Source organism: Colletotrichum scovillei (assembly GCF_011075155.1).
Source record: "Colletotrichum scovillei strain TJNH1 chromosome Unknown Contig00010, whole genome shotgun sequence".
In the NCBI taxonomy this organism is placed as follows: domain Eukaryota; kingdom Fungi; phylum Ascomycota; class Sordariomycetes; order Glomerellales; family Glomerellaceae; genus Colletotrichum; species Colletotrichum scovillei.
In genome coordinates, this window is record NW_023336268.1 from 2,656,453 (window position 1) to 2,666,264 (window position 9,812).

The window sequence follows — 9,812 nt, forward strand, 5'->3', positions numbered from 1 at the left end:
ATCCCCAAAGAGGTAATAGAACCCACCGGCAAGCTAGGGATATGACTTTGCTCAGGTCCCTTGGGCCACAAGCTTCGCATGTTCTTTGGCCCTAAAGATCATGCCATGGCTGAAATAACATCAACTGTTAAGACGGAATACATTTGCCGCCGGTTTTCATTGCGTAATCAGGTCATCAGCTGGCAGCAAGAATCTTTCAGTGCTCCTATGGCAGGATCTAGAGCCGCATCACATTTTCGTCTTCAAAATAACAAACAAGTGGAGTTAATGCGGAGGTAGCGGAGTTTTCCGCTTGCCGGGTCAGCGCCCGATCAACCGGCCTTGCCCCGTTCGGATCCCCGAAGCCGGTTGATCCTCGGGAAAGTCACGATGCTGACCAGCCTCAAGATTTTTGGTGTTTGTGTGACTCTAGACGGAAAATTGATTCCCTTGACAAATCATGCCGTATGACTAACCGCTGGCTGGCTGGTCTGATATGCCGACACATCAAATACGGCGATCACGTCCCTCATTGGCGTTGGGACTAAGTATCTCGGGAGCTCGGCTAACAATTTCTAGCTCTCACCTAGTGAGACAATCATGCTACGCTGTCGGGGTTAGCTGCATTTCGACGTCACATGCCGTGACAATCTTCCCCCTCAGCGTGGAACTGGGACAGGAATCTGCTCCCGGTGGGAATCCATCTCCCTTCACTTCTTTCCGTTGGGTCGTCGCTGTGTTGATGATACCTTCTATCGACTGCCAGTGTGCTTCCCTCGAAGGCATAGCGCATCCCGACCGTACGCCGAAGCTGATAATACTTAATTTGATTATCCGCTGCCTCTATTGTTGACATGAACTATCTCAAGTGATGCTTGACCCCGAGCTGTTATCGTCGCATCATTGATCCCAACGGCACCATCCCTTATTGGGCCACCCCGATCCTCCAGTCGTCCAACTAAGCTTTGTCCTCTCCCTAGCCACCAACACGTCTCGATAAGACGACGTCCCCATGGCATCAACTTCACTTTTATCTGCCTCTATCATCACCAACATGGCAGTCCTTCCAGCATATGGGAACTATCATCACGTTCAGCTGGCGGAGGTTTTTGACTGTGCCCTCGATCAGAGGCTGGGCCGTCACCTTGCACCCACGCCAGCCCATCTCACGCGTGTCGTCTACGTCCCAAATCACAAAGACATCACTACTCATTTGCCTCTCTACGACTACAATGAGAATTACGACAAGGCTGTCAAGGAAGAGCCTATCGGCAGCAGCAAGTACAAGCTTGGCCTGGCAATGATGAGGCGACCGTTGGGAGATGGAACCGATGCGCAAGTTCGTTATCTGGTTAACTTCCAGAAGGGCCTTGAGGGTGTTGCTGCAACGGTGGAGAGGAGAATGCCAAGCCATAACGGCGAGATCGTCAGCTTGTAAGTTTCTCAGAATCGTTATCCTACCCATCAAGGAAGAACATTCGGTTATTGACAATTTCGCAAGGCACATACCTGCCGATGACAACGGCAACTTTCGCGTTGCACCGCACAGCATGGAGCAAGACCTACAGCTGGCAGTTACCAGCTCGTTCCCTGTTCCAGACACAAAGATGCACGCAGCCGCAAACCCCGTGCGACACCCATGGTTCACAATCTCTCAGACATCGCGAGACGGAAGCATCACCGTTCCCTCGAATCTGGAGTGGCAAGCGCGCCCAACAGAAGATGGGCCTCTGCGCTATACTCTGGTCGACACTGAGGCAGAGTCAAGCGGCGGGGAGCCAGCTATTCATGCCATCTACCACCACGTCGGTATCGGCTTCGCTCTGCCCAACGACTACAGCGAGGGCATTTTGCTACTTTCAGAGGATCTCAACGGTGAGGCGGAGGCGTTGGCGATCGCCACCTTGCTCGGCGTCCTTCGGCAGACAAGGTCGATCAACCAGCCTCCTCCTAGGCCGAGGAAGAAGTCATTGGTGAAGAGAGTTTTGGGAAAAATTTGAGCCTTCTTGATAACAGGACAGAGTTTGTGCTATCTGGAGATATGAACTTGCGTGGCCGAGTCCGGAAACTTGCCGGTTTTGTTACTTTTGAGCGTGGAGATCGAGGAAGAAATTGCGCGGTAGATACCCAGGGAATTTGTGTTGCTTCTTCATTCTCTAATTCGATAACCTTCTTTCAATTGGAAAAAAACTGCATGCTAGGTCATTCGGACTTGAAAGATCCGTAAACATCATCCCAATGGTTGCTGAAAAGCGTCACTACTCATGTCGACTCGGTTGTCTTGCCACCTTTCTCAAAGCCTTCGTCTTTTGAGCACCAACACAAGAATCAGGATAAGCCTTGGTAGACTCACAACGAGTCTCTATGCAGTTTGCTGTGACTTGCATTCAATCCTCTGGCACCGTTCGGCACCAATCCCGATAGGAACTTGATGTATGGCTGGAGTCTTGACGACACTCCAAGCATCTTCATGTCACCAAGCCCCAGGAAGGTTGAATCTCGCATGCGTGTCTGCACTTCAGAAAACTCCGGTTTGCAAGGCAGTAAAGACATGATTGCGGGAGATGGTTTTAGAAGGGGCTCCTTAAATTCCGTACTGCTAAGCTCCGACGTACTTACACGTATCTTGCATCAGTGGTGAACAGATTGGAAGTATGCCTTGTCTTGGCATAGTCCGAACTTCAAGTTTCTCTGTAGGCGCATGACTAGTTAAGCCGGACTTCAACCGTGGTCGGTGGATAGGCACCACATGGTACATGTACTTAGGTCGATTCTGTCTACCCAAGTCACCGGCTAGCCGGGCCTCCACAGCCGTGTTTTCGATGAACTGGCATTATATACTACTCGGTCCAAGAAGCGTGTCCACGGCTATGTTTGCGGTGCTTTTAAGAACAAACATGCGCCATCCTTAGCTCATTGTCTTTTTCACATCATGCTCATATCTCAATAGCAACATCTTTTTTAATCACCCTTCATCACCTCACTCCTTCCATCGAACACCAATCAGCACAATCTTGAGAGTTGAGGACTTACAAACAGCATGATGAAGCCCGAGAACTGTGTTACGGAGCCGATGCCGGTGCGCTTGATCACGCTTAACATCCGATACGCCATTAAAAAGACGCTCTTACCAAACGAGCAGCCATGGGAAGTCCGGCGCCCGAAGGTGACATCTCAGCTGAGATTCCACACTGCCGGCCTTCCAAATGCCTTTCTCTGTATACAAGAAGCGCAGAACCAACAACTTCACGATCTAGAAGCCGAACTGGGCCCACGATGGGCCAGCATCGGTCGTGGTCGTGCTGATGGGGTGTCCGATGGGGAATTCTCGCCGGTGTTCTACCGGATTGATCACTGGACTGTAGAGCGGAGTGAGACGTACTGGCTCAGTCCCACACCAGAGAAGCCTTCGAACGCATGGGGCGCAACCATCAATCGCATTGTCACGGTTGGCTTGTTCAAGCACAAGACCTTCGACGCTAGAATCATTGTGATGAGCACGCATCTCGATCACGAAAGCCAAGAAGCCAGGCGCGAGAGTGCTAAATTGCTTCTCAAGATTGCTGAAGAGTGGCGCAAGGATGCGTCAGCAGGTTGTGGAAAGGATGTGCCGGTTTTTCTGGGCGGGGACTTCAACAGCGGGCCAAAAGACGAGCCGCATCAGATTTTGACAGCCCAGCCTGGAGGCATGAGAGATATATCAGACTTGGTCCCGGCTTATCAACACTACGGGAATAAAATCACCTACACGACCTTTGGGGAGGCAAAACCGACGACGATTGACTATCTCTTTGTGCTGAACCCCGAGCACATCCGGTTTCCAAACTTTGCTGTTGTATCAAACAGCTTTGACGATGGTGTTTATTACTCGGACCATCGACCTGTGGTAGCAGACATGGAATTTCTGCCCTCTACAGATTAGTGGAGTCTTGTTTTATGTTGAGATGTACTCGATCAATCAGTTTTTCTCATATCTCGTTTGGTTATGGATTTAAATAATCAATTCAGTTCATTCTACGTCGAAAGCCAAGGGAGTATTTTAACTATACGAGTGCCGAGAAGTGTAGCTTTGTTAAAGAAACGACGACTCTGCTGAAATGCCAATTCTTTCCTTGAGACCCGCGGCCACCGAGGGTGGGTCCAGGGATCCAAAAGCCGAATACTTCTTCAGACTACCTTAGCTTACCTACCATTAGCAAGGCGTGATAGTCTAGACGTTACGCAAGTCCCATACGTCTTGTGACCGGCCGACGTTTCCCCTTTTGGTAATAACCTCGCGGCGGTCATAGCTTACACGGGCTTAATCTCAGCGTTTAAATCTTCAAGTCGGAGCTGATTCGTTGGCTACCCAGGCAAGCACATGACTACTGGGTTCAACGAGAACATAGAATACGCGTATACCGCCATTAATGACGACACCTAGGCCATAGATTTCCGAAGACTGTTTTCAACATCAAGTCCCTGCAAGAAGCGTGGCAGTGAGAGATGGTATCCTACCATGCTCATGCACCCCGGCGGCATTTGGAAATTGGAAAGACCTAATCACGACATCAGTAGTTTGCGATGGCTGCTCTCGTTTACCACTCATTTACCACTCATAGGCTTACAGCTACAACAGTAGTATCCACTCTGGGAGTGCGCGGGTGCCGCTTGGTTTGCAAAGTTGAGTATAAACTCAATGAAACGGAAGTCGTTTGAAATGTTAATTGGGACCACAACCACCAGACTGCAACGACTTTACTTCTCCCACCCCTTCTATCCCATTGCTGCCTCAATGATGCTGCTGATTCCGTTTACGTTGATCTTCGGGCAAGTGGTTTTGCAAGCGCTTGCAGCCGATATTGGCCAAGCGAGCAGTTTCAATATCACGCCTGAAGTGGCTCAGAGATATAATTGCAGCGAAACTTGCCAAGAAGCAATCCAAACTGGCAATGAGGGCGATATAGGGATCTTCGGAACCAACTTCGACTTCGACTTCTACGAAACCGCTGCCAACTTCACAGGCTCCAAGCCCGGCGATATCCTCAAGATTCAGCCCGTAATCCCCACCAACATCACCGTGCCCGCCGGTGTTGCCGTCTACAAGATCCAATACACCAGCGCCGACATCGATGGCTCCCCTATGCCCGTCACCGGCTTCGTCGCCTTCCCATTCGCTAGGACACAGCAGCCCTTCAATCTCATCGCCTACGCACACGGAACCAGCGGAGTCTTCCGCGGCTGCGCTCCTTCGACGTCACCCAGCCTGTTCGACTACCAAAGCTGGTCACCGCTCCTAATTGCAGGATACGCTGTCGTTGCTACCGATTATGCCGGCTTGGGAAACAATTATACCGCCCACAAGTATGTCGCTAGCGCAGCCAATGCCAATGACACATATTGGTCCGTTGTCGCAGCTCGAACTGCTTTCCCAGATATTCTCTCGCACGACTGGGCTTCTATCGGCCACTCTCAGGGCGGCGGTGCGGTGTGGAAGCTGTCAGAGCACAAACTCGTCCAAGATTCGGCCAGTGGATACCTGGGAGGTGTTGCTGTGGCACCTGTCACCAAGATCTACGACGCGCTGGTTGCCATTGACTCGCTCCGCAATGTCACTCAGACCGGAGGAGACGACCACGACTTCCTTGCCCTGGGCGTAATTCCATCTGCCGTACTTGGCATCAAGGCAACATTTCCAGATTACGACGCTCCCGCTATTTCAGCCAAGCTGAAGAACAGGATCGACCTAGCAAAGGTCGGACAGTTATGCGACAACGCCATCTCAGGTCTCACAGTTGACCTCCGCCTCGACGCCCTGTCCAATCGCACCGCCGCATCCGACACGCGTCTGAAAGAGTTTCAAGAGTTGAACGCTCCGGCTCAAGGTGACCGCGCCTCAAAGCCGCTGCTTTTGGTTCTTGGAGAAGATGATACCATTGTCTCAGAGGAGTCCGGCGCTGCCTCGTTCGAAGAGACCTGCGCCTACGGAAACCCTGTTCATATGAGTATCTATCCCGGCTTAGACCACTCTGCTGTCTTGACGGCAGCAACACCTGAGTGGCTCGCGTTCTTCCAGGACCGATTTGCCGGAAAAGCTCTCGGGGAGGGTTGCTCGAATGAGACCAAGATTCCTTTTGACCTAGAACATGCCCAGAGGCCTCTGGATAGCTACTGACTTCCCTTCATGAGGCAAGCTCATTGCAAGTCATTTTACTTCGGGACATTTGGAGCCTATGCCAATCATCTTTTTGGCTCTCCTCGATTTTTTTGGTTGGCATTTCCAAGGTATATTCTCAACACATACACGAGCGTTCTCCGCGGGTGCTTTATTCAGTACTATAGCGTCGACTATACTGATGGAGCCCCAAGTGTACATAGTCCTGTCTTTCCTAAAATGGGTAGTAAATCCAATCAAATAATGTCTCTGATGAGAACCTAAGTGACAAATCATAAGTAAATTGGAAGCGCTCACAAAGGCCTCATAATCACTGTAAATCTCTTCATCATACGTGAATTCATCTGCTTATTCTGAATCTTATCTCCGAGTCATCCTTCTCTGACTGTCCTTCAAGTCTTAGCACATGGGACGAGCGGAGTCAACGTTCATTGGCGGCAAGAGTCCGAGTTCTCCCAACTCCTTGAACGTCTCAAAGAGACTCTCTGTCGTGTCAACGAATCCAGTCCACCCAAGCCGTTTCGCCTTGTTCATACAAGGACTTCCAGCCCGAAGGTACGCATACTCAGACATGGAGAAAGCCTCGGGGTCCGCGAATGGGTCATTCGTTATCTTGCCTCCAGACTCCTTCATGATCTCGCGCCAAGCAGCCGCGTTCTCCTCCTCCTTTGCCCAGTCGGCAAGAGTGAAACGCGTCTTGGAAGAGAAAGGGGGACCGTAGCCGAGGGGCGCCTTCTTCCCCGACTTTCCAGATATCTTCGTCTCAAGGCCAGACTCGTCATCCGGCGGGGGCACCACCTTCTCAACACCGAACCAGCGAGCCAGCTCAGGGAAGAAGCGCTCCCACACCAACGGGCCTCCATCCTGGGCGTTGAAGTTTTCGTTGGCGCAGTCTTTGTTCAGGGCTGCCCACTCGGTCAGGTAGCCAGTCATTCGTGCAGAGCCGTGATAGGTCTCATACTGCCACGCCTCCCAGTCTCCTCCGAAAATGAGGGGCTCACCCTTACGTGCTTGCACGGCAGCGTAGATGCCGAACAGGTAGAACATGTTCATTCCCGCTTGTGACGAACTTCCGATAATAGCGCAGGGCATGATGATATTCCATGCTGTGCCATACTTTTCGCAAAAGGCTCTGAGCAAGTCCTCCTGTGGGTAGTAGAAGTTGGGCTGCAAGTGTCTCGGCTGGGGGTCAGACTCGAGAAGAGGAGTGCGTCCGCGACCAATGTGCACGCCGTGGCTCTTGCCGCCGGTCTGGAGAATGAAACGAGTTGGCTTGATGTCCGCCAACTCCAACGCCTCGAGGAAGTTCTTGAGGAGGGCGACGTTACTTTCCACAAGCCCATCGACATCAGTCCAGAGCTTATGGATGTAGGAATAGTAGAAGATGTGATCAGCTCGCACGCCAGCCTCTTTCATGCTCTTGGCAATAGAAGCAGGCTCATCGAGAAAGTCACAAGTGACGATTTCGATCCTGGAACGAGCGTCGGCAGACAAGAGATTCATCATCTCTTCTGGAGGAGGACGGCGAGAGAGGCAGAAGATGGTCTTCCACCGCCTAGGGCTATCCAAGAGAGCCCGCATCGTGTTGAAACCAGAGATACCATTGGCACCGGTGATGATGGCAGTGAGACCTTCAATAGACTCGTCAAAAGTCGGGAGATTTCGATAGATGCCAATTTGGCGGAGGGCTGAGGACGAGGAGCTCATGATGAAGACTTGTCGGTGGGGTTGTAAGTGATGATTGTTGATGGAGATGAGAAAAGAAGATGCTTTGAGAGTGTGCTGAGACAAGATGTGAAGGCGACTTCTCGCCCATCTTTAAGTAGCGATTTTTTCCCTCTCCCTACCTGTCTCTACTCAACTAGGATCGACTCTATCTGTCTCATCTTTGCCTATCTCTGGTTTGTTTCTCTTTCCCGTATTAGGCCCCAGCATTGACACGGTGCGTCATATTGTTCACCAACACAAGGGGCCCTCACATTTCTCGGCGGCTTTCCGTCATAGACTGCGGAATATGCACGCCGTCACAGTGTGAAAAACTTCCGGATCGGACCCGGCCTCATATAATCGGGCTTGAGGCGAAATTGACCGATGTGGGACCCCATGGACGCGGCCATAAATGGTCCACAGATGTCCGTTTCGGGCCAGTTGGAGCGCGGCCAAAGGGCAATTTTGGCGCCGGGCCAAGCGTCGACGCCATTCACGGCCCTCACAGTGCTATAGGACAATTATGTGGGGCGGCCCCTTTTCCATCCAGTCTTTGTCTGTCTTTTGAATGGGAATGTCTGACCGAGTTGCTTTTTCCCGCTGGGGTTACGCGGATTGCTGACCTGGCCCGAAGTCCGTCTTGGGTTTCCGAGTCATCAAACGCATGTGGTGTAACAGTGGAAGGATTTTCATCCAGATTCAGGTAGAGTGGTGGTAGTGAAGTCGTCTGATTTGGCAAAGGGTGGTTACATTCCGTGTGAGCCGCCTCTTATCTCATCCTTCCGTGTTGATCTCCCGAGTTACGAGTACTTAGTGGATTGTGATAGCAGATGCGCCGATGTTGACCGGAATTAATGGTTTTTATTTCAAGAAGAAAATGCAATAGCCTACTATCTACGATTCTGTCCTATCATCCTTGGTTCCTCCACGTTGACGCAGTAGCACTCGGTACTCACACACGGCTTTGCTATCCCCGTTGCCTCGACAGACAGGACACTTCTGGCCGTGTACAATAAACTGATAGTGTAACCCAAATTTCAGCTCATTCGGTATTCGAGCATCTAGATGAGCCTGCGCCAGCTCCCTTGACGCATCACGTGGCCGCCAACCCCAGAGACCTGTGATGCGGTAAATGTGGGTGTCCACAGCAAAGGCATCCCGGTTCAGACAGATGCTCATCAAACAGAACGCGCACTTTGGTCCGAGACCCCAGTAGCTGACCACTTCCTTGACAACTTCTTCATCGCTTGCGTTGAAGAGGTGCTGAAGATCCCACTTGCCATGACGAGTCTTGACATCGTCCAATAGCTGCATGAGGATCTTAGCTTTCTTGTTCTGCATCCCGCCGGGTCGCAGCGCATCCACCAACTTCTCCATACCGCCCTCCACAATTGCCTCGTAGTTGAATGGAGACCTGTACACTGCCTTCATGTTCTTCATGGCACGCTTGGCATTGTTCCAACTGGTCGCTTGGCTGAGGGCAGCTACCACCAGGGCATCCAGCACATATGGATACTCCTGGGCCGGCGCATCAGGATCTGCAAAGACTTGCCGAATTACATCTCCGTGAAGCCCTTCCAGAATCTCATAAGCGACCTGACATTCCTCCTGGGTTGGCCGGAGGAAGTCGGGGTATGGAGATGACTGTGCATGTTGAGACCAGGCGGCGAATTTCCTCTCTGAGAGTTTGTTGGCCGAAGGCGGTGAGCTGAGCATTTTCTCTCCAGCAGGTTTGATTTTCAAGTCAGCGAGCTCTGTCTCGTTCGCCTTATTGATAGACTTGGTTACTTTGTTATCGGTGGCCTTCTTGGTAATGATTGAAGACTTCCGAGGCGTTTTGCGCTTGACGTTGGCTTTCGAATCGTCGGAAGATGTGCCATCGGATGCATTGTGCTTTCTTTTGGACGAGTTAGAACCTAAACTCGCTATCTTGGTAGTTGATCGAGTGCGCATAGTTGGTGGAATCAACAGA

At 51.3% G+C, this 9,812-nt stretch overlaps 5 protein-coding genes across 5 annotated transcripts; 3 read left to right on the forward strand and 2 right to left on the reverse strand.

The window, feature by feature from the left end:
- Nucleotides 1-637: 637 nt before the first annotated feature.
- Nucleotides 638-2,112, forward strand: HER10_EVM0002549 (uncharacterized protein). Its single transcript, XM_035472255.1, has 2 exons — nucleotides 638-1,413; nucleotides 1,481-2,112. The coding sequence occupies exons 1-2, from the start codon at nucleotides 992-994 to the stop codon at nucleotides 1,977-1,979; spliced, it is 921 nt and encodes a 306-aa protein (XP_035327700.1). The 5' UTR covers nucleotides 638-991; the 3' UTR covers nucleotides 1,980-2,112.
- Nucleotides 2,113-3,022: 910 nt separating this feature from the next.
- Nucleotides 3,023-3,901, forward strand: HER10_EVM0000587 (endonuclease/Exonuclease/phosphatase; the record flags this gene model as incomplete). Its single annotated transcript, XM_035470361.1, has 1 exon — nucleotides 3,023-3,901. The coding sequence occupies one exon, from the start codon at nucleotides 3,023-3,025 to the stop codon at nucleotides 3,899-3,901; it is 879 nt and encodes a 292-aa protein (XP_035327526.1).
- Nucleotides 3,902-4,756: 855 nt separating this feature from the next.
- On the forward strand, nucleotides 4,757-6,133 carry HER10_EVM0008950 (uncharacterized protein; the record flags this gene model as incomplete). The annotated part of the gene is made up of 3 exons (XM_035478455.1): nucleotides 4,757-5,107; nucleotides 5,150-5,326; nucleotides 5,465-6,133. The coding sequence occupies 3 exons, from the start codon at nucleotides 4,757-4,759 to the stop codon at nucleotides 6,131-6,133; spliced, it is 1,197 nt and encodes a 398-aa protein (XP_035328300.1).
- Nucleotides 6,134-6,532: 399 nt separating this feature from the next.
- Nucleotides 6,533-7,840, reverse strand: HER10_EVM0009384 (NAD dependent epimerase/dehydratase; the record flags this gene model as incomplete). The annotated part of the gene is made up of 1 exon (XM_035478873.1): nucleotides 6,533-7,840. One exon carries the CDS (start codon nucleotides 7,838-7,840, stop codon nucleotides 6,533-6,535), a length of 1,308 nt encoding a protein of 435 aa, XP_035328338.1.
- Nucleotides 7,841-8,734: 894 nt separating this feature from the next.
- HER10_EVM0012544 (base excision DNA repair protein) lies at nucleotides 8,735-9,793 on the reverse strand (the record flags this gene model as incomplete). Its single annotated transcript, XM_035481938.1, has 1 exon — nucleotides 8,735-9,793. The coding sequence occupies one exon, from the start codon at nucleotides 9,791-9,793 to the stop codon at nucleotides 8,735-8,737; it is 1,059 nt and encodes a 352-aa protein (XP_035328618.1).
- Nucleotides 9,794-9,812: the final 19 nt, after the last annotated feature.

Bases quoted from the DNA above. Each gene is read 5' to 3' on its own strand.
- HER10_EVM0002549 (XM_035472255.1), top strand. From the start codon at position 992: ATGGCATCAACTTCACTTTTATCTGCCTCTATCATCACCAACATGGCA. The intron at 1,414-1,480 runs GTAAGTTTCTCA...CAATTTCGCAAG, and splicing joins AACGGCGAGATCGTCAGCTT to GCACATACCTGCCGATGACA.